This window comes from Triturus cristatus, chromosome 2_1 (genome assembly GCF_964204655.1).
Source record: "Triturus cristatus chromosome 2_1, aTriCri1.1, whole genome shotgun sequence".
NCBI classification, from domain to species: Eukaryota; Metazoa; Chordata; class Amphibia; order Caudata; family Salamandridae; genus Triturus; species Triturus cristatus.
The window spans coordinates 1,180,932,966-1,180,955,698 of NC_140581.1; the positions used below are offsets into that span (position 1 = coordinate 1,180,932,966).

A 22,733-nucleotide genomic window follows, 5' to 3' on the forward strand; every position below is an offset into this window, starting at 1 on the left:
CATTTCACATCACATTTCACATCACACCACATTTCACATTTCACATCACACCACATTTCACATTTCACATCACATTTCACATCACACCACATTTCACATTTCACATACCACATTTCACATTTCACCATCACATTTCACATCACACCCACATTTCACATTTCACATCCACCACATTTCACATCACACCACATTTCACATTTCACATCACATTTCACATCACACCACATTTCATTTCACATCACATTTCACATCACCATTTCACACATCACACCACATTTCACATATTCACATCACACCACATTTCACATTTCACATCACAATTTCACATCACACCACATTTCACATTCACATCACATTTCATCCATCACACCACATTTCACATTTCACATCACATTTCACATCACATCACATTTCACATCACATTTCACATCACATTTCACATCACACACATTTCACATCACACCACATTTCACATTTCACATCACATTTCACATCACACCACATTTCACATTTCACATCAACATTTCACATCACACCACATTTCACATCACATTCACATCACACCACATTTCACATTTCACATCACATTTCACATCACACCACATTTCACATCACATTTCACATCACACCACATTTCACATCACACCACATTTCACATCACATTTTCACATCATACCACATTTCACATCACATTTCACATCACACCACATTTCACATTTCACATCACATTCACATCACACCACATTTCACATCACATTTCACATCACACCACATTTCACATTTCACATCACATTTCACATCACACCACATTTCACATTTCACATCACATTTCACATCACACCACATTTCACATCACATTTCCACACCACATCACATTTCACATCACACCACATTTCACATCACATTTCACATCACACCACATTTCACATCACATTTCTACACACACCACATTTCACATCACACCACATTTCACATTTCACATCACATTTCACATCACACCACATTTCACATTTCACACCACATTTCACATTTCACATCACATTTCACATCACACCACATTTCACATTTCACATCACATTTCACATCACACCACATTTCACATTTCACACCACATTTCACATTTCACATCACATTTCACATCACACCACATTTCACATCACACCACATTTCACATTTCACATCACATTTCACATCACACCACATTTCACATTTCACATCACATTTTACATCACATCACATTTCATATTTCACATCACATTTCACATCACATATCACACCACATTTCACATTTCACATCACATTTCACATCACACCACATTTCACATTTCACATCACATTTTACATCACATCACATTTCATATTTCACATCACATTTCACATCACATTTCACATCACATTTCACATCACATATCACACCACATTTCACATTTCACATCACATTTCACATCACACATCACACCACATTTCACATCACACCACATTTCACATTTCACATCACATTTCACATCACACCACATTTCACATTTCACATCACATTTCACATCACACCACATTTCACATCACATTTCACATCACACCACATTTCACATCACATTTCACATCACATTTCACATCACACCACATTTCACATTTCACATCACATTTCACATCACACCACATTTCACATCACATTTCACATCACATTTCACATCACACCACATTTCACATCACACCACATTTCACATTTCACATCACATTTCACATCACACCACATTTCACATCACATTTCACATCACACCACATTTCACATTTCACATCACATTTCACATCACACCACATTTCACATTTCACATCACACCACATTTCACATTTCACATCACATTTCACATCACACCACATTTCACATCACATTTCACATCACACCACATTTCACATCACATTTCACATCACATTTCACATCACACCACATTTCACACCACATTTCACATTTCACATCACATTTCACATCACACCACATTTCACATTTCACATCACATTTCACATCACACCACATTTCACATTTCACATCACATTTCACATCACACCACATTTCACATTTCACATCACATTTCACATCACACCACATTTCACATCACATTTCACATCACACCACATTTCACATTTCACATCACATTTCACATCACATTTCACATCACACCACATTTCACATTTCACATCACATTTCACATCACACCACATTTCACATTTCACATCACATTTCACATCACATTTCACATCACATTTCACATTTCACATCACATTTCACATCACACCACATTTCACATTTCACACCACATCACATTTCACATTTCACACCACATCACATTTCACATTTCACACCACATCACATTTCACATTTCACATTTCACACCACATCACATTTCACATTTCACACCACATCACATTTCACATTTCACACCACATCACATTTCACATTTCACACCACATCACATTTCACATTTCACACCACATCACATTTCACACCACATTTCACACCACATCACATTTCACATTTCACATTTCACACCACATCACACATTTCACACCACATCACATTTCACATTTCACACCACATCACACATTTCACACCACATCACACATTTCACACCACATCACATTTCACATCACATCACATTTCACATTTCACACCACATCACACATTTCACACCACATCACATTTCACACCACATCACATTTCACACCACATCACATTTCACATTTCACACCACATCACATTTCACATTTCACACCACATCACATTTCACATTTCACACCACATCACATTTCACATTTCACACCACATCACATTTCACATTTCACATTTCACACCACATCACATTTCACATTTCACACCACATCACATTTCACATTTCACACCACATCACATTTCACATTTCACACCACATCACATTTCACATTTCACACCACATCACACATTTCACTCCACATCACACATTTCACACCACATCACATTTCACATTTCACACCACATCACATTTCACACCACATCACATTTCACATTTCACACCACATCACACATGTCACACCACATCACACATGTCACACCACATCACACATTTCACACCACATCACATTTCACATTTCACACCACATCACATTTCACATTTCACATTTCACACCACATCACATTTCACATTTCACACCACATCACATTTCACATTTCACACCACATCACATTTCACATTTCACATTTCACACCACATCACACATTTCACACCACATCACATTTCACAAATCGGGCCCCAGGATTTTGCAAATTATGCAAATCTCTGGAGAAAAGTCGGGCCCCTATATGAACGTTCATAAATCAGCTATATGGCCACTGCGGGGGAAACTCGGGCACGGCCTTTAGGCTGCAGATCTGTCACAGGCCATGGAAGGATTGCAATATCTGGGGGTATTTCTGTCAGATAACCAAAAGCTATCACGGGATCGCAATCTAGGTATTGTGACAGAGGGTGAAGACGGAAATTAGATCATGGTCAGGTTTGCCACTGTCTCTCTATGGGAGGTCTGCTATATTTAAAATGGTCTCTCTCCCACGATTACTTTACCACCTACAGAATCATTCCTTTTCAATTCTGCTGTTGTGGTTTCATCAAATTAATGCTATGCTGGGACAGTTTTTAGGGGGGGGCAGGGTGGAGCGTCCCATGTGGTACTCTGCACAGGTTTTCAATCTACATACTGCGGTGGTAGCGCAGCTGCTGATATTTAATCCTGTCACAGCAGAATCACACCTCCAGGTGCTCAATGACTGGTGATACGGTTTGAGAGATGACCCAGCCAATGCCATAGAGCGATGGTTACTGAAGGACCCCACCCTGTATACATACCTGTATCGTAGGCGGGATGTTCGGGCCCTTCCCCCAGCCACTAGATTCATAATATTACATGGCGACAATCACTCCGTAGGATAGGATGGTGGGGCCGTATAATGCGAGACACTGCTTTGGCACAAGCGGCTGCTGCCTCACTCGGCAGATCTTCAGGGCTTTTGCGGCTGGGACCAGATAGGGATTTCCTTTATTGGAGATGTAATGCATGGCCTTACCCTTAAGTCATTTCAAGAACTCAGAGACGAATACTCCATGCCCCACAGCCAGATATATAAATATCTTCGATTTTGCCATGCACTAATGCCACATTGTCGGGATGTGCCCCCTATCCCTCTACAACAGTCCCCGGACTCACCTTTGTCGTCCCCCTCTTGTGCCCCACAGCCCCCAGAGGCCAGGAAGGGATCACCTCACTTACAGATGGAAGCCTTTCCGGAGCCCTGGCCCTTTAAGGACACAGTCTCCTCTTCGTGGGAAGGCCACGCCCCCTATGACGTCGTCGCTCCGGATTGGACGAGTCAGGAAGATCGAGAGGCGGACACGGAACTTGAGGGAGAAGCGGAGAAGCGAGGAGAGGGCGAACGCCGAGGCAGAGACGACCGAAAGGACGAGGAGAAGACAGCGGTGACCGGTGCAGGCGGTGGACGATCCTCGGACGAGCCAGGAGGCTGGGACCATGCAGCGCCCGGCCAGGGACCCGGAGGTTCCTGGCTTCAGCAGGTACGGGAAAGTCTCCTGGGGTCAGGGCGGCGGGTGTTGGAAAAACCAGGGGACACCTCCTGAAAGTGAGCAGACGGTTCATCTGCTACTGAAACCTTTCTGGCACGTATAACGGTGTTGGTTCAGCTACTAGTTCGTGCACACCCTCCTTACTACGGTGACCCCACACACACCTACCCTACAACTTTTGAACCGTGCCTGAGTCTAAGGCAGATTTCTCTTCTTTTTTTTTTATGTATACGCTCCTGAGTCCCCTCCGGTGAAGCAACCAGGTGACCATTCGGGACCCTAGAAGAAGGACGTGAGATGAGGAGACAAGCCCAGGCCTATTGCCCCATCGCTCCTCATTGTCAGGACCTTAAAAGAACTTCCATTGTGTTAAGGAATAAAACTATTGAAGACAGTCCAAGCAGCCTCTCGTCTCTACTTCACCTTGCGCACCCCCCCCCCGACACACATATAATCAACTTTGCGGCCCTCACAGATTTTAACCCCTTAGAAGGGAAGCTACTGATGGGTGGGATGGGCCATCACAAAATCTTGAAAATATACCAATCCCTCATCACACAGTGGCACCACTCTCAAGACCCTAAGGTTGGCGTGGCAGATGAACCTGTGGGCCCTCGACAATAATGATTGGACAGAGGCCCTTGAAGCCTCCCAGGGAGCGGACATTTCGTCGCACCTCAGATTAATCCAATTCAAGTCAAGTCAAAAATTAGCTTTATTCGGTTAAAAAATTTAAAACCATCAAAGCATACGCAATAAAATTCCTTTCACAATTAATCACATTACTGTGTCATAATTAACACAACTAGGTATATTGCTATATAAAAAGTGCTATACAATTGGAGTACAAAAACACAAAAAGTTTGTCACCCAATGGAAAGTTCATTATTTTTATAAAAATTTCAGAAATCATTGCATCAAATTATCGTTAAAATAAAACTTTGTTACACTGCGGACATAAAAAGGCAGAAGGGGGTGACTAGGGTAGCAGCATTTTCTTACGACTTCTCACAGCCCCTATAATTTAACTCGCCACCCCAAAACATATTGCAGAAGACCCAAGCATTTGTAAATAAACCAGAGCTGGTCTGACCTGTTCAAAATCCAATTCAAATACCTACATAGGGCTTATTACACATGACATTGGCTTTGGAGGGCTGGGCTGGTGGAATCCCCTGTGTGTCTGCACAGCCAAAATGATGAAGGCACTTTCCTACATACGATTCGGGCTTGTTGCAGCCTTAGATAGGTTTTGGAAATGACTGATTATGTGCCTTGCTGAGGTCCCAGGGTGGGGACTCCCTAGATCTCCTAAACTGACACTGCTTCATATTACGGGTAAAATTGGAGGCAATAGATACAAGCGCCAGCTTTTATTTTTAGGCCTCACACTAGCCAAAGGAGATGTAGCTGGACTGTGGAAGTCTGATACACCACTCCTGTTGAGTGCCTGGAAAAGGGGAATGGACTTTTGTATGGGGTTGGAGGATCTGTTTTTCAAGCACCAGGACGTCCTCGGAAACATATAAAGATTTGGCAACGTGGACTGACTAAAGGTATTACTTTGGTGCCCCTGTTGTCGATTGCCACCATCATAGAGGAGGAAGTACAGTCCTATGGTCGGGATATGGGATGAACTCTATAAATTGTGTGGGGACTTATGGAACTGCACCTGGGAAGGGTTCAGGGAGAGACAAACTAGTTTTATTGCAGCAGGTTGTACTGTTTATTATCTAATGCTAATATGCAATGCTATGCATGTTACCAGGCCTCGAAAAATTGTAACAATGTTACTAAACCTGCAGGTCTAGTGACTTAAATAATCTACTCGACCCATTTGTAATGCTCTTGACCCATAAACTAGTTTCAAATGATGGGAACGTGGGCAACTATTTTAATTAATTGACCTGCCATTTTCTTCATTTTCACATATGAGAGCACCTTCAAATGAGCGAGTTCAGCATGTCTGCTGTACAAACAAGCATTTGCAATGCAATAGGTCTCGCCTTTGCATTAGTTTGAGATATTGGCATTGTAAATGACTGCCATTTATTTATGTGTTTTGAAAACCTGCAAGCGGTGCATAAACACGCACTTTGTACTTGTAGTCGTTGCTTACTAGAACCAAGGCTGGCAGTAACTGCGCCTCTTTTACTGCTAGCATTGCTTCTCGTAAGCAAAGACTATAAGAGCAAAGTGTGTGTTTACGCACCACTTACAGGTTTTCAAAACACATAAATGAAAGGCACTGTCAATTACAATGCCAATAGCTCAAACTCTCACAAAGGCGAGACCTATTCCATCGCAAATGCTTGCTTACTTGTGTGTTGTGGAGTGAATGTATCTGGTATGCAGTTGTATTAGGAGGATAGTAATTGTGTGGTATTTTGTGTATTTGAATTGCGCAGAGTGGGATTCGGTGTCATGGAGAGTAATTATATGGTATGGTATTTTGTGTTGTGGAGTGTTCTGTAGTGGAGTTTAATTATGTTGCGTGATGTAGAATTATGTGGTGTGGATTGTATGTATGTGGTGTGTTATGTAATGGTGTTGATTTGTATTATGTGATTTCTTGTTGAATTATGTGGTGTGGAATGGAAACGTGTCGAGTTGATTTTGTGGAACCATGTGGGACTGAGGGAAATTCTGGTGATTTTGAATTATATGGCATAGTGTGGAGTGCGTTTATATGGATTGTTGCACTGTGGTATAGATTGGTTTTATGTGAGGTGTATTTATGTGAGCGAGAGATAGGCTGGATAGATACAAGAGGGGTGGAGAAAAAAAGAGAGAGGAGGAGGGGAAGTGACATGCCCAGCGCTTCCTGGGGGGAAGGGCCTGTTCTGTACTGAGTAAAGCTCACAAGTGACAGCCTGACTTTATTTTAACTGCAAGGCGGGGCCCATTTATCAAGAACCCAGTGTGCTTATGTCAGAGACATCTACTGCCATATATTTAATTTTACTTTACATTTTTAGGTCTCGCCTGAGACAGCGCTTTAGCGCTGCTCTGGCGAGACTTATAGTAAGCGCTTTTGGAAGTGGAAACGAGTGCATTTCAGGCCGCCAACTACAGTGCATGTGCTCCGGGCGCGCGCACCATTTGGCAGCCTGAAAGCATTCGTTTTCTTTCACTTTCGCGGCCGCTTTAAAGTTTGATCGCGATTGCGATCACTTTCACTTTCGCGTCCGCTTGTTCCTCTAGCTGGAGCTCAAAGTGCTGTTTCCTTCACCATTAGGATGTTTAGTTTTTGTTGGGATTGCTTTCTAGGGGTTTGTATGTCTCTTGCAATTACCACTTTATCCTTCACTAGGCTGTTTGAAACAACTGAACAACTTCACTTAAATGGCAGATTTTGTCAATCTCCATATCTCACCATCAGATCTAAATAATGCCCTTGCTTGCCGAGAGTCGGAGTAAAAATGCACAAAAGTTGACGCGGGAACACCTGCATTCACAGACTATGAAGACAACCTACTAACAGCACATTAGTAACCAGAGATTGCGAAAATGTTCTCTCCATCAGCTGGTGTGTGCAGTCTATAGACCTAACCTGCGTGAGCAACAATCTTTGGTGATTGATTATCGTAAACCAGACATGCAAATCGTGTGTTAGAGCAGGTTTTAGCAGAACCTGGAACAGCAGACGCCAAAAACCCTCTTACATCAGGGCGAGGCCTGGCTGCGAGAATTACCTACAGCTACGTCTGGAGCGTGGCAGTAATGGGCCATCACTCACTTCATGTTCACCCGAACGAGAAGGAGAACAGCGCAGGATTGTGGCGGAATTCGGGAAACATGAAGCCAAAGGCAACCTTTTCCATTTCAGAGCTGTCAGGATTGTATTTTTTGGAGCTTTGCGTGTCCTGACGCGAGGTCCTTGCAAAGACTGTGGCTTGGCAGTTACTCCTCAAAGTGATTCAGAATGGCCGTCATGCTGTCCCAGCCCCTGAAACTGGGGCAAGCCCGTGGGCCTGCTTGACTACAATAACAAGCATTTGCGAGACTTTGAGCTATTGGCATTGTAAAGGACAATGCCTTTTGTTTATGTGTTGGTTTTCAAAACACAAAAATAACAGGCATTGTCATTTAGAATGCCAATAGCCTAAACTCTAGCAAATGCGAGACCTATTGCATTGCAAATGCTTGTTGTAAATAGCATACTAAACCCACTAGAGCGGGTGACCGTCATGCTCTACAAAATACAGATTTTTTTAGACAAAACCTAATACCGAAGTCCATAAAACAAGTTGGAATTCACAGTTACTGTTCAACAGATGGCAAATCTGATCATTGATACACAAAGGAAGAATGGAGGGAAAGAAAAAACTGGTTCTATGAAGAGGGTGCTGTAGCTATCATGTGTGCAGCAGTTTCAAGTGGCAGTGGCGCGCGATGCACCCATTAACCCCCATTTAGGACTGTCTTACTTTTCAATAAACAGAGCGGGGTGTTTGCCCTTGGCCCAAGGACAACCCTCGAGGCTGACCGAGGGGAGAAGTTATTAACCAAGATCAGAGAATCCATGGTCCTACGCACAAAGCAGGCCACACCCTAGACCTTTTATTTTCGAACCTCTCGGCCCTCGTAACCTTGCGGCCTCTCCCCGTGACCTGGTCAGACCACTTCCTTATTCCTTTTTACCTGGCCTCCAGCTCTCAGCCGTCCAATAACAGTATTAAGGGGGCCTTGGGAAGAAAATGGTTTAAAGTCACTTCTGACAAAATCAAGCCTTTACTTGACAATCAGGAATGGCGTGCTTCAGCGGATCCCAACACCGATATTGAGGAGTTCAACAGACACCTCTCCTCTGCAGTGGACTCTATCGCCCCCTTACAACTCCTATCCTCTGCTCGATCTTCTCCCTCCGCCCCTTGGTTCTCCCCAATGCTTCGTGAGGAAAAAAGTAAATGCAAAAGGCTTGAACGCCGCTGGCGTGGAACATATGACCCCTCAGCCAAGGCTATCTATAGAACGGCGGTGAAAAAATTCCACTCTCTTAAAAAGTCTACTATGAAAGACTATTTTGCTGACAAAATTACTGCTGCAAAAAACTAGTCAAAAACGTTATACAAAATTGTAAAAAGCTTTACTAAACCCTCCGCCCTGACCTACCCCACTAAACCCAACCAAGATCTATGCGATGGTCTTTCCGACTTCTTTCATAACAAAATCATTGACATTTTCTCCACCTTCACCCCTTCGGATCAGAAAGCCGAGGACATCTACCCTCAGGATCCTTCTCCTTCAAAGACGACACTCTTTCATGATTTCAAAGAAATCACTGCTGACACTGCCATTATTAAAATCCAACAGTGCAAATCAGGCTCTCCTCTCGATCCGGTTCCTGCCCAAGTGTTCACTACCCTTGCCCCTGCTATCGCCCAACCGCTCACCTCTATTTGGAATTTCTCCCTCTCCACTGGCCAATTCCCCATAATTTGGAAACAGGCCATGTTGATCCCCATTTTAAAAAAGGCAGATGCTGACCCAGCAGTATACTCCAACTATCGTCCGATATCTCTTCTCCCCAAGCCAGCCAAAATACTAGAAAAAATCATACAGGAGCAATTAACTGACTATTTAGAAACCCGGAATCTCCTCCACGATTCACAATCCGGTTTTAGATCCGGCTACAGTACAGAGACTGCACTTCTGGAGGTCTCTGAAACCATTAGGGAATGCGTGGACAGAGGCGAGGTGGCCATGCTGGTACTCCTCGATCTGTCCGCAGCCTTCGATACCGTGTCTCACTCCATTCTGTTAGACAGACTCTACGAAATGGGGATTCGGGACACTCCTCTGGCCTGGATCAGATCCTTTCTCTCAGACAGAACGCAACAGGTGTGCTGTCACCCCTTTGTGTCTAAAGACAAAAAAAGCCTCAGTTGCGGAGTCCCTCAGGGTTCTGCCCTCAGCCCCCGCTTTTTTAACGTCTATTTGTCCCCCTTGGCTAGGGTCGTGGAGGCGTCCGGGGTCAGGGTGGTCTCATACGCTGATGATACTCAGCTTATTTTCTCCTTTAAAGATCTCTTGGACAAGGGACTCGCTAATTATAAAGCATGTCTCTCTAACATCGTATCCTGGATGACCTCCAACACCCTGAAGCTAAACACCGACAAAACTGAGGTTCTCTTCTTTAACCAAAAAGATCCTTTACCTCCGTCATCCTGGTGGCCGCCGGAACTTAACCCCCCCCCCCCCCCCCCCCGGTCAAATCGGCCCGCAATCTGGGCATCCAAATTGATAATGAATTGCTGGGTAAAACCCTAATTCTTAAAGTCACTTCAGCCTGTTTCGGTAAACTGCGTATGATAAAAAAAGATCTCTCCCTACCTGCCTACGGATTCCTTGAAAACTGTTGTTCGTGCCCTCATCACGTCCCACCTGGACTATTGTAATAGCCTCTACGTGGGTACACCCGCATATCTCCTTCATCGACTTCAGATGGTACAAAACGCAGCAGCCAGGCTGATATGCAATATCCCCTACCGCCATTCGATTTCCCCCCATTTGAGAAACCTCCATTGGCTTCCTATCTCCTCCCGCATTCAGTTCAAAGCCCTGGTCTTAACGTTCAGGGCCTTGAATGGCAAGGGGCCAGGATACCTCAGACAAAGGCTTAAGCTAGTTCATTCTTGCCGCATGCTCAGATCCAACCACCTCCGCCTTCTTCACTCCCCCAGGTACTACAAATTCAGGAAAGGTGGTAGAGCATTTGAAGTGATCACGGCAAAATCATGGAATGCTCTCCCACTCAACATCCGCATGATTGACTCTGAATCCCAGTTCAGACGTAAACTGAAGACCTGGTTATTTGCAAGCTGCTAGTCTCTGTCCTCGACTGTCGCCGTCCACAGCGCCGGCGTGCGCTTAATCAAATTTCAAATAATAAGAATAATAATAAGGAACTCTATGCTGAAAATGTTATGCATAGATTGGGAAGCAGCCCTGACCCGTTATTGCAGAGTCAGCCATGATAAATGTATTACTAGTTGGGGCTACATTCTGGATATGCCCCAGTTTATCCTTCCCTGAAAACTATGTAATTACACTCGGGAGCAGGTGCTGGTGCTGTTTAGGGCTCCGCATTAAATTGTAGACCCATGTACTGCAAAAAAAAAAAACACACATTAAGCATACATGACCACCTTGACTCTACTGAGCGTTTCACTGAGTGACAATCGTTCAGGAGATCAGTTGTATGGCGGAGGAACACTGAGTTGACAACAGGAGAGGTTAGGAAAGGAGGGGTCAGAGATATAAAACGCTATTCCATAGGAAAGGACGTTGTCTTATCTTCGTGTAAGGATGTTATGTGGTGTGTAGTCTCATACATCGCGCCACTTAGGCAGGTGCTTTTTCTGACTTTGCATATCTGAATCTTTCGATGCAGTTGCCGATTCTACAAACCAGGGATGGACCAGACAGTACGTGATGCAATAAATTATAGTGAATGGGCCCGTTAGAATGGACTTTCTCCCTTGTACAAAATTAAAGGCCTCCAGTCGAAGGACTGCTCCCCGCATGAGTAAGATGTCAGCAGAAAGGCACTCCTAGCTCCAGACACCACCTCAGCACCTTAGTAAACACGGATTCCTGGTGAGAAAGGGGCGGCCCTAAAGTGGTGGCAAACGAAGGCGGCCCAATCTCAGACTTTAAAACTACAGTGGCGTTTTGTTTTGCTGCTGTAAACAGTGAGCCAGAAGTACTGATCCACCATGCACCTGCACTTTACCATCTGATGCAATCACAAGTTATTCATCGCAGCCTAGCAGCGTCGCTCCATCATTAGTATTGCCTCCCCGCACATGCAGCGCCACTCTGGGAATGTACACATAAAAAGCATTTTATCCAACAACATTCGTGATAAAGAATTATTGTCTTCCCAATTAAAGAAATACAACTCCAAGTGCTGTACGTTACTAAGGCTGCGTGGAATGTTGCCGGTTACACTGCTGTTATAAACTTTAACACACTGGGGTACCTGTACTTGTCGTTTCTGTCATCCTCGCTGCACCTGCCCCCTCCTTCCTGGGCACCCGGGAAAGGGACGTAGCAGTCTTCATCCTCCACTGCCTCTATAGCCACCGTGATATGCACCTGGGCCCTGCGCTCGGGGGCCAGGCTTGCACTCTCCCCCTCACTGTCATCACCAGGACCATTGGTGACAAGGATACGGCTACCACCTACGCGGTGGCTAAGCCATCATCGCCCCTCTCGCTGTCAGCTCCGATGCCCATGCTTCTTGCTTAGAGGGTCAGGCTGACTAGCTTCTCGCTCAGCGGACCGCCGGAACCCTCCAGGAACGGGTCTGACTCGCTCCCTGCCGGAGGCCCCATCTCCGAGCGGCACCCTACTGTTGAATGCTACCAGGCCCCGAGGCAGCCCTTCTTCTCCGCTGGGCTCTTTTGGGTGTAGCCTGTGGGGGCGCCTCCGCTTCGGGGACGCAGCTCGCCTGTGCCGTGAGGCGGCCCTCCTCCTCGTCTGGAAAGGAGCAGCAATGCAGATTACGGGAGTTGTTGTGCTCTACCAAAGAAGAGACCTCCCCTCGCGCCTCGGGGTCGCAGTGATGAATGTACTGAGACCCTCAGGGATCCTGTGGGGTGCTGTGGTCCCGAGCGAAGAGCGGGAGGAGGCTGGCCAGGGAGGTGTCACCGATGCCTTCACGCTCATTGGAGCGAATCAAAGGCTTTTGGGAATGCGGCCCAGTGATAATCACGAGTTAAAAACAAGCATTTGCAATGTAATCGGTCCAACTGCTTTGCAAATGCTTAAGTTTAAAACTGAGCGTGGCGCCGCTTCACAGACACCGCGCTTGGTTTCTTTATATATTTCTTAACCTCAAATTTGAAGCAGGCGCCGCGCTCAATGTTAAAGTTAAGAAATATATCAATAAATCGAACGTGGTGTCCGTGAAGCGGCGCCATGCTCAAAGTAAAAACAAGTGCGGTCGCGAAACGAAAACAAGGAACGGAGTGCAGCAATTGAGGCGCAGTGATAAATGTACCCCCACTCCCTTCACAAGCACATGAGGTGTCTGCTCTTCTAACAAGCCGGATGTCACCCGATTTACAGCAGTGTTCAGCAACAAGCACGGTCCGCTTTCACTTTCGTCCTTGTGAAAGCTTTCTTGTCTTTATGGGGTCATGTGTTTGAAACACATGGCCCAATAAAGATAAGAAAGCTTTCACGACGCACGGAAGGCAGACGAGCCCGTCCAAATGGAACGGCTCAGAAAGCCAGACGAAAACGTCACAAACACCTCTTTTCCAATGGCTGGCCACCGTTTAGCATAAACGGTGACGCCAGCCAATGGAAAAGAGGGGCGGGGCTTGATGCCCTTTACACAAAATTCCTCAAAACATTCAATCTCGCCAGCGAGACTGGGCATGTGCGCAGCCGAGACCTAAAAAAACGTGTTTTATTTAATAGACGTAACTTTTTCCCCCAAATATAATACAAGTCTAGCCACAGGATACACATGACCGCTGACTTAGCAATTAACAGCATTGTCATCATGTCGGGGCCAGGAATGTTTCTCAAATCTTGTTTAAAAACTATATTTTTCTTTTTAGGTCTCGGGACCATCCGGTCGGCAGACCGGAAGTCCGGAGATTTAATGACTTGGGAGAAGAGGGGCTTGAACCCGCCCCTCTTCTGCCCTGTTCTCCATTGGCTGGCCTCGTAAATGCTGGCCAGCCATTGGAGAAGAGGTCCCGTCACTCCAATCATGCCCCGTCCTTTTCGGATCGGGGGGCGTGTTTTTTGCAAGAAGTCTCATTCTCTCCTCCAGCCAATGGCTGGAGGAGAGAAAAGACAAACACGCCCCCAATCCGAAATGGACGCTGCGTTTCTGGTGTGCCTTTTGCTCTGCCTTGTTTTAGGGCTGGGGCAGGGTCCGTGACTTACCAGAATTCCTCGCTGAACGGGCAGTGGGGGGCTTTGTTACATCTTTTAAAAGCTGCCAGGGCTCGGACCCTGTCATTCAAGTGGCACTGCAGACGTCTGTCTAGGAGCCTGGAGGGCCAGGAAGAAAACTTTCACGGGGAAGCTTCTATCAGGCAACGGCTGCAACGCAAGGGGGGGTCAGGGCGTGTTCTCTACAGCCTTTGGGCTTGGGCACAACAAATCCCCTTCCGGGAGCGTCTAAAACATTAACAGGGACGCGACGCTTCTGTGCAGGAGCCGCCAGGGAGACACTCATTGGACAACTTCTCCCTGAGACTCTGAGAGCCTGAAACTGAACGGCGCCCAGGAGACACTGACTGGAATCCCCTGCCCTCGTGAGAGGTTATGTGTTATGTAAAACTATTCTTTTTAGCTGAATTTGTGTAGCTCCCACAATTTGTGTTTTTCGGGATCGACCCGTTGTGGCTGTGCATGCGAATCACAGCTGCCTGTTTTATGGAGATCTGTGCCTCCGCGCTCTCTTGTGAATACGGGTGGTGTCCAATCCCTTGGAGAGCAATAGTCTTTACGATAGGGGCGTGGTGTCAGAGACACGAAGAGCTGGAAGGAGGTCACAACCGGGATCCAGCACCCTTCATCTCCTCCCCACAGGGATTCTAAGCAAATCACTTCATCTCCCCGTGCATACAAAAAAAGTAATGAATCTGTCCGTGTACAACAACTGGTGCTCATGTAAAACGCTCTGCCTTCGGGTCGAGTTCGCGCTATATAAAACTGCAAAAAAAACAAACAAACAGCGCCTAACATGTACAGCATCGGATGTATGTGGAGGGTGATGAATGAGAGCAGAAAGCACCTCCCGTACTAAAAGCAGAGTGATAGGAGCAGAAGTGCAGAGGGCGACGGCAGAGGGGATGGCATGGTGAAAATCACCAAGCACAGAAAACACCCCATTCCTGTAATACGAGCGAGTGGGAAAACAAAGTAGTGCTCACAAGCAGCATACATTGAACAGTAGTGCAGAGTTAATGTAATAGGGCCAGTCGCCATGGGAGATGACTAGCAGACTAAGGAGGGACAAACACAATGAATACACCAGTGAAAATGCCGCATTTCAGAAGAGCACAAGCACTACCTATATTGTCCAGACCGCAGCCTTAATTCTTAGGGTTTAAAGTTTTGTGAGTTGACCAATTTATTGGGTACGATTCACTAAAACTTTTGGGATAGGTCCTCATACTCCAGGTTTAAATAATGTCATCCTGAATCTTTGGGCGTAGAACATACTCGCGTCTTATGCCTAAAGAAACTACCCACGGATAGTGCTTAATGAACTGAATCTGTAACCCACAGCTTTGTGAATCGGTCCTGTGAAAACGCTCGCCCCATGCCAGACAATTGCCAGCACCTTACAACTGTTCGCCTAGTTCCCACCCTCCAGCAAGGGTTGCAGTATTGTTTCCTGCTTTAACGGTATTGAAACATTTAAATAGCGCTTACCACCGCCGTGTGGCCCACCGAAACGCTTGGCTGCATGATTCACTGCTGTATTGGGTATGAATTTGTAAGGGTGTTTTGTATTCGGAGTTCCTCTGTGGGAAGTGTCCCCATGTGCGTGGTGACCACCTACTTGCGGTTATTGGATTAAGGAATGCATCACTTACTGTGGCAGATGAATTGTGAAACGTAAGAGCGCAGTTGATTACTTACAGTAAGCTGACTGCTTTGAACAGCACTGCAGGTCCCCTTCTTTGCCTGTTGCTGCCTTCCCTGCATTGTCCAATTTGAGACGTTGTTGAAAGGTTTATGGGTCTGAGCAGGCATGTTTAGAGCTATATTGTAAGGGGGGTGGGTCTGGTAGAGTGTTAAGTAGATGTCAAGTATTTAGCTGGTTGGGACCTGCAGTTGTGGACTAGATTAGTTTCCGGTGATTAGCCAGCAATATGTGGTGCATCTTTCCAGTTATTTTATGCCAGGTCCGTTGGCTGTGTACAGTACTGTATCATGGAGAAGAAACATAGACGTTACATGTCAGTGTGAGGCGGTCAATGGGGTTAGTGGAGTTATGCAGCCTGCATGTACCATAATTGGCTGCTGTCCTCTGAGTTTTAGAATTAGTGTGGGCCATATGAGTGGCGTTTTGCTGCAGAGTCGAATGTGTATACACAGCTTTCTTTCCTTCTAAAACAGTATAGTGAGCCTGCTGCGTTGTTCCCTCTTTATTCTACAGGGTACAGAATCAAATCCTGGTTCGTCGGCTCAGTGAGTTAATGTGTTTGCTGCAGAGGTCTCTGTGTGTGTGTGTGTGTGGCTCTGTGTGGGTAGCTTTTTTTGTAGGTGGCTCTATGCGTGGGTGGCTCTGTCTGTGTGTGGGTAACTCTGTGTGTGTGTAGGTGGCTCTGTGTGGGTGGCTCTATTTGTGTGTGGGTTGCTCCATGTGAATAGCTCTTTGTAGGTGGCTCTGTGTGGGTGGCTCTGTGTGGGTGCAAATGCAATAGGTCTCACATTTGAGAGAGATTAAGCTATTGACATTGTAAATAACAATGCCGTTTCTTTAAATGTTTTAAAAACAAAAACAAACAAAAATAATGTCATGAGCAATGCCAATAGCTCTAACTTTAAGAATGCCGAGACCATTGCATTGTAAATGCTTGTTTGTTTAGTTTATTAGCCAATTAAAAGCATTAAAAAAAATCACACGGTTAAGTACATAATAAATAAAAAGTAAAATGGATGAAAAATGGGTATGTCATACAGCTAGTACAACCTTGACTCTTCACGCTACATACCCTTTACTTTCTTCAACTTTTCTTCCTGGAAATTTTAGTCAGGATACCAACACTAATCTATGTTAGATAAAAAGTGACTAAAAATGAATCATTTGTTACCCTGAGGTCTAAAAAAGCAAGCTTTCTGCACAGATAACTAAAATGTCCCTCAAGTAAAAAAATATATATATTTAAAATGCCTATAAGCAGAACTAAGCAAAGTATGAATATGGTGCCAAATGGACTGTGAAACCCACTATTAAAGACAATTATACAAATATTCACATCATTAAGAATACAGAAATAGATAAAATAGTTATCTGAGTCTAACGGGATAGGGACCTACTAGTTTCAGTCCCTAGCAGCCCGCCCTTCACATTTACTGTGCGTGCTCGGTTAACATTAAAAGTTTCCGAGTTATTACAACTTAGAATTACATTCAGGGACCACCTCCAGATTACACATCGCATATCCTATTAGCTGATCATTTTCTTAAAACACGTCAATAACTGAGTCAGACTAATGTTCAGCATGGTGTTGATTGGGTCCATGGACTCCACCAGTGCATGCCTGCAGGACCTAATTCCCCGTTCAAGGAACTCCCGCCCTAATAGAGCTCTTCGTTGAACCATCAAAGCAGGACAAACACAGACAATGTGAAGCAGGGATTCAGGCCCCTGGTGGCATAGACAGCAGGACTGGTCTTCACTTTGACCGGACATCCTCCATTTTGGCATGAGGTCTAGCGTGGGTATTTCTCCAAATCTTAGGGCCAAAAACGACTGTTTAAAAACTATCACTTTTAATAAATACATAATTAAACCATGAAGTGGTAGCACACTGTCATTTGTAATCCGCAGAAGGAAACACTGAAATGGCCACAAACTTTCCCACTGACATGCAGTTTTACTGATAAAACTATATAGTGGACAAACAATGTTTGGAAATAGAGTTTCTGCAAATATGTGTCGTTTGCATATCACCAAGTAAAGTTTTCTGGTTTGTTATGCTTCTATTAAACACCTTGTTTGCATCACACTTCTTAATTACAAAAAGATGTGCTTTCACAACTCCAAATATATTTTGAAATATTTATAATATTAACAGGCTATTTGTTTAAATGTTGTGTGTTAGAGAAAAATAACTGACTTCAGGCAGCTCACTTGACAAAAACCTCTAACTAATGAGAGAGAAAAATAAACTCCATTTTGAAAGCAGCAGAAAAAAAGTCAAAATGACATTTGACCTCTTTCCTTGAACAGACAGCAAATGTGCAAAGATAAAACGAGATTTCATGGCATCTTTATTGCTCTTTCACTTTCTGCTCCTTTCCAGCCTAAACTCGCTCCCCCGATGGAACTAGTAGGTGCTAAAAAAAGCTCGACCTGATGAAATAAAATTTTACTCGCAATCGCGAGTGGGCAAGTAGATTTTTCGGGGCCTGGTTATAATCTATGTATATATTTGTGGCCCTTGGGCCAGACAATGGCAAAGAAACTCAAACGTTGTTTAAAAAAAAAAAAGCACACACACTGAATTACAGAAGATATTTACTACACACCGCAAGCCAACAAAGGACTTACGTTTAGTTTTACCACTACAGTTTCCAACGAGCTACATACTATAACCCTACTTGAAATCTCACAATGACAATTAGATATGTGATTATAGTAAAGAGTCCATCCAAGAAGATTTCTCTCTACAATGTCTCTCTCCCATCTACGCCACTCAGGACCATAGACTTAAAAAAATATAGATCCTTGAATAGAGGATCATGAGCAGAAACCAGCTAAGGGGGCTATGATCATAAGTGCTGTAAAGCAACATGTACAAAGCTGTCAGCTTAATGAAAATCATAAACCAATAAGCGCTGCATCCCTCAACATATAAGCCACACCTTCGTGGTACTCACACATTACATGCAAACACTCCCCACATAGTATCAAAACAAAGCCAACACCCTTCCAACTGCACACACAAGATTTAGTATGCAACCCATTAAGTCAAGAGCTTAAGCATCCCACAAAAGGGTAGTCGGACATTTTGATGGATTGAGACAAGATATTTATTGCCCTCGGGTGAAAGAAGTAGGAAGCTAAACCACGAGGAAGAGTAGGCTTTTGGCTTGGGCGAGCTGGGTGCTGGCCGAGGGTGACAGTTTTCACAGGGGCCCTTGAACTCAGCATTAATGTCCTGTAGACAACATCATCCCTCTACCTCAGCTCTGTGATTCAGCTTAATGAGCTTCTAATTATTTTCAATGCGCCCCAGCCTTTGTTTTTAACACCATATCATGCCTCTTCCTTGCCCTCCCATCTACCTCACCCCCTCATCACACCAACAAACAGGCTGGCACCAGCCTCGTAGTCCTGAGCAGTGGGAGGTGCGGAGATGTTTGTGGTAAAGAGGCAAGTTACTGTTTTCATGTAGCATACATGCCAACCCTCCCGAATTAATCTAGAGACTACCAATTTCAAGGCTTGTCTCCAGGCTCGTGCATGTAAAAAAAAAGATTCTTCATTGATCCTTTGCGGACAGGTATTGAGTGGTATTGTGTGACTCGGAGTATGCACTACCAACCAGTACCTGCTCCTGCAGGCCAGTGCACAACATTTTTGTCACCCTCGCTCTGCCTCCTGTAGCGATTGCTCTGTGCTACTGACAGATAAAAAATATATATATATTTTTGCGTTTTTGATATCCTACTTTGCAGCAGCACTCTTGCAAGTGCCATACATGGTTAAAAACCCCGATTAAGGCCCCGCCCTCAATAGAAGTCACTGGGAGAATTACATTCTCTGTAATTATTTTTTTCATATCCCGCTTTCTTCTAAAATGTTGGCATGTATGAGGTAGCCGGACAGGGACTGGCCGTGAAAAGGGACCCTTGCTGCCTCGTCTTATTCGCCAGCAGAACTGAATCGGCACATTTGTTTCAGCCCAGGACTCTATCCCAGCGAGGGCTGGCTCTGCCAAGTTGCGCCGAATAAACGGCAGACTAGAAAAAACGCGAGGATGCACATTGGAAAATATGACCAAATAGCCACCGTCACAGCACACGATTGTACTTGGTCAGCTGAGGCAACCTTCTGTGTCCAGAAGCCATACAATTAACGTTACGCATCAATAATGGGACCCCTAACCTTAGACTGATACGTTAGTGTTCTCCGCTTCCAGGGATAGCATTAACGAGTCTGTTTCTACCAACTAACCAAATAAATAGAGACGTACAGGGATTCATGCATGGTCTTCTGGGCTCCCATCTATCCCTTCTGCCCCAGGCATGTGTGAAAAGGGCTTTGGGATCCCTCCAGAGTGAGGTTCGTATGCATTACTCCACCCGGAGCATTCTGTGATTTAACCTGTTTTATGCACTGTTCTAAACAAACCACTCACCAACTCCTCCTGGGCGCTTAGCGTTTCCGCCATGTTGTAGCGGCGCTTGGAGCAGCGTTCTCCAGCACGCGCCACTTGTCGCTCTCACACTGTCTGCGACTGAGTAGTGCGCGTGCGGGAGGAGGCGACGTCAGCGCGCGTCTTCCATTAAAACGCAACTGCTGCCCCTATCTGCCGAGGTTTATAATTGATTCCCCTCTTCTCCCCCGCCGCCAACATATCGCGAGAACAGAAGCGCTGTCATTGTGTGAGAACAAGCCGCTGAGGTCCAGCATGACGGCCATGATAAAGACAGGCAAGGTTTGACTGATTTACTGGGAGTAGAGAGCGGAGTGTAGTCCAATCGCTCCATCTATTTCTCTGCTTTCTTTCCTTTTTAGGGTGAGCCTAGATCAGGTGATCTGTTGTATGTACTTTGTGGGTCTGACTCCTCCAATGAGTTTGGATTTGTCTTCGTTCTTTAACCGCTTAACTGCTGGGCCTAGGTTGACCAACTGGCTTGGGTCCAAAATCAGGACTGTGAGTGTAAAAATTCAGGACAAAGGGTCAAAATTCAGGACAAAAATTCAGGACAGGAGGTCAAAATTCAGGACAAAACTTCGGGACAAAAGGTAAATTTTACAGACACACAAGAGGAGGTCGCGCAATAGTATATAATTAAGCCCATCCATATTCAAACATATTCAACCATTTGCAAACCTATCCATCATGTATACTTCCATCCATCATTTCACTCATCCATCCCTCCATCCACCCTTTCACTCATCCATCCATCCTTTCACCCTAACCATCCATGCGCTCATCCGTCCACTCTTCCACCAATCCATCCATTCACTTATCCATCTAGCCATTCACCCTTACACCCATCCAGCCAACCTTTCACGTGCTCATCCATCCACCAAGTCACTCATCCTTCCACCCATTCACCCTTTCGGTCATCCATCCATCCATCCGTCCTCCCTTTCTCTCTCCATCGACCCTTTCACTCATTCATTAATTATCCATCCGTCCACCCTTTCACCCTATCCATCGGTACACTCAACAATCCACTCTTCCACCCATCCATCCATTCACGTATCCATCTAGCCTTTTAGCCTTTCACCCATCCAGCCATCCTTTCACTTACTCATCCATCTACCCAGTCACTCAACCTTCCACCCATTCACCTTTCAGTCATCAATCCATCCTCCCTTTCTCTCTCCATCGACCCTTTTACTTAGCCATCCTTCCTTCCACCCATCCATCTACTCATCCACTCATGAATCCATCTATTAACACTATTAGTCATCCAGCCACCCTTTCACTCATCTACCCATCCTTTTGTCCATCTACCCTCCCTTTCACTCACTCATCCATCCTTACATCCACCCTTTCACTCATCGGTCCATCCAGTCACCCTTTTACTTGTCAATTCATCAATCCATCCATCATTTTACTCATCCATCCACCCATTCACTCACCCATCATCCACCCTTTAACTCATCCCTCCATCCTTTCACTCATCCATCCACCCTTTTACTCATCCTTCTACCCTTCCACCCATACATCTTTTTACATTTTGTCTTATCCATCCTTCCACTCACTCATTCATCCATCCTTTCTCTCATTATCCATCCATTCACCCTCTCATTCGTCCATTCACCCTTTCACTAATCTATCCAGCCACCCACCTATCCCTTCACATACTCACTCATCCACCTTTTCATTCTAATTATGAACTGAGCCTTTGTCTGCAGAGTTGCAGACAGAAGAGGCCCATCAAGAACGTCACTCTTGCTCTAGTTCCTAAAGCGAGGGGTGGGGCGGGGAAGGGTTCACTATGCCCTTGCACATAAGCAATCTAAGTCATGAGTCGTGCATGATGCACAGCGCCAGGCCATGAGGTGACTGTGACATGGTGTTGTTTCCAGGGCTTTAAGTGGGATGAAATTCTGGGGGGTTTCTCCAAAGTAGATGTTTGATGTAATTAAGGGCGCGGCTTTAAACACCTATGCTAAAAATCTGTGCTTAGTATAGTGTACCGCCTCACTGGTATTTTGCGTCTTCTGTC

The 22,733-nt window shown here is 45.0% G+C and overlaps 1 protein-coding gene across 2 annotated transcripts in view; it reads right to left on the bottom strand.

Moving 5' to 3' along the window:
* Window positions 1-20,891, bottom strand: part of LOC146866579 (tyrosine-protein phosphatase non-receptor type 9-like) — a 998,267-nt gene extending 977,376 nt beyond the window's left edge. For both annotated transcript variants that reach the window (XR_014971897.1, XM_085636628.1), the window contains exon 1: window positions 20,684-20,891. Coding sequence is in view for 1 of the 2 variants with exons in the window: in XM_085636628.1 (XP_085492754.1) it covers window positions 20,684-20,716 (33 nt within the window). In the remaining variant the exon portion in view is untranslated. The remainder of the gene's footprint in view (window positions 1-20,683) is intronic.
* Window positions 20,892-22,733: the final 1,842 nt, after the last annotated feature.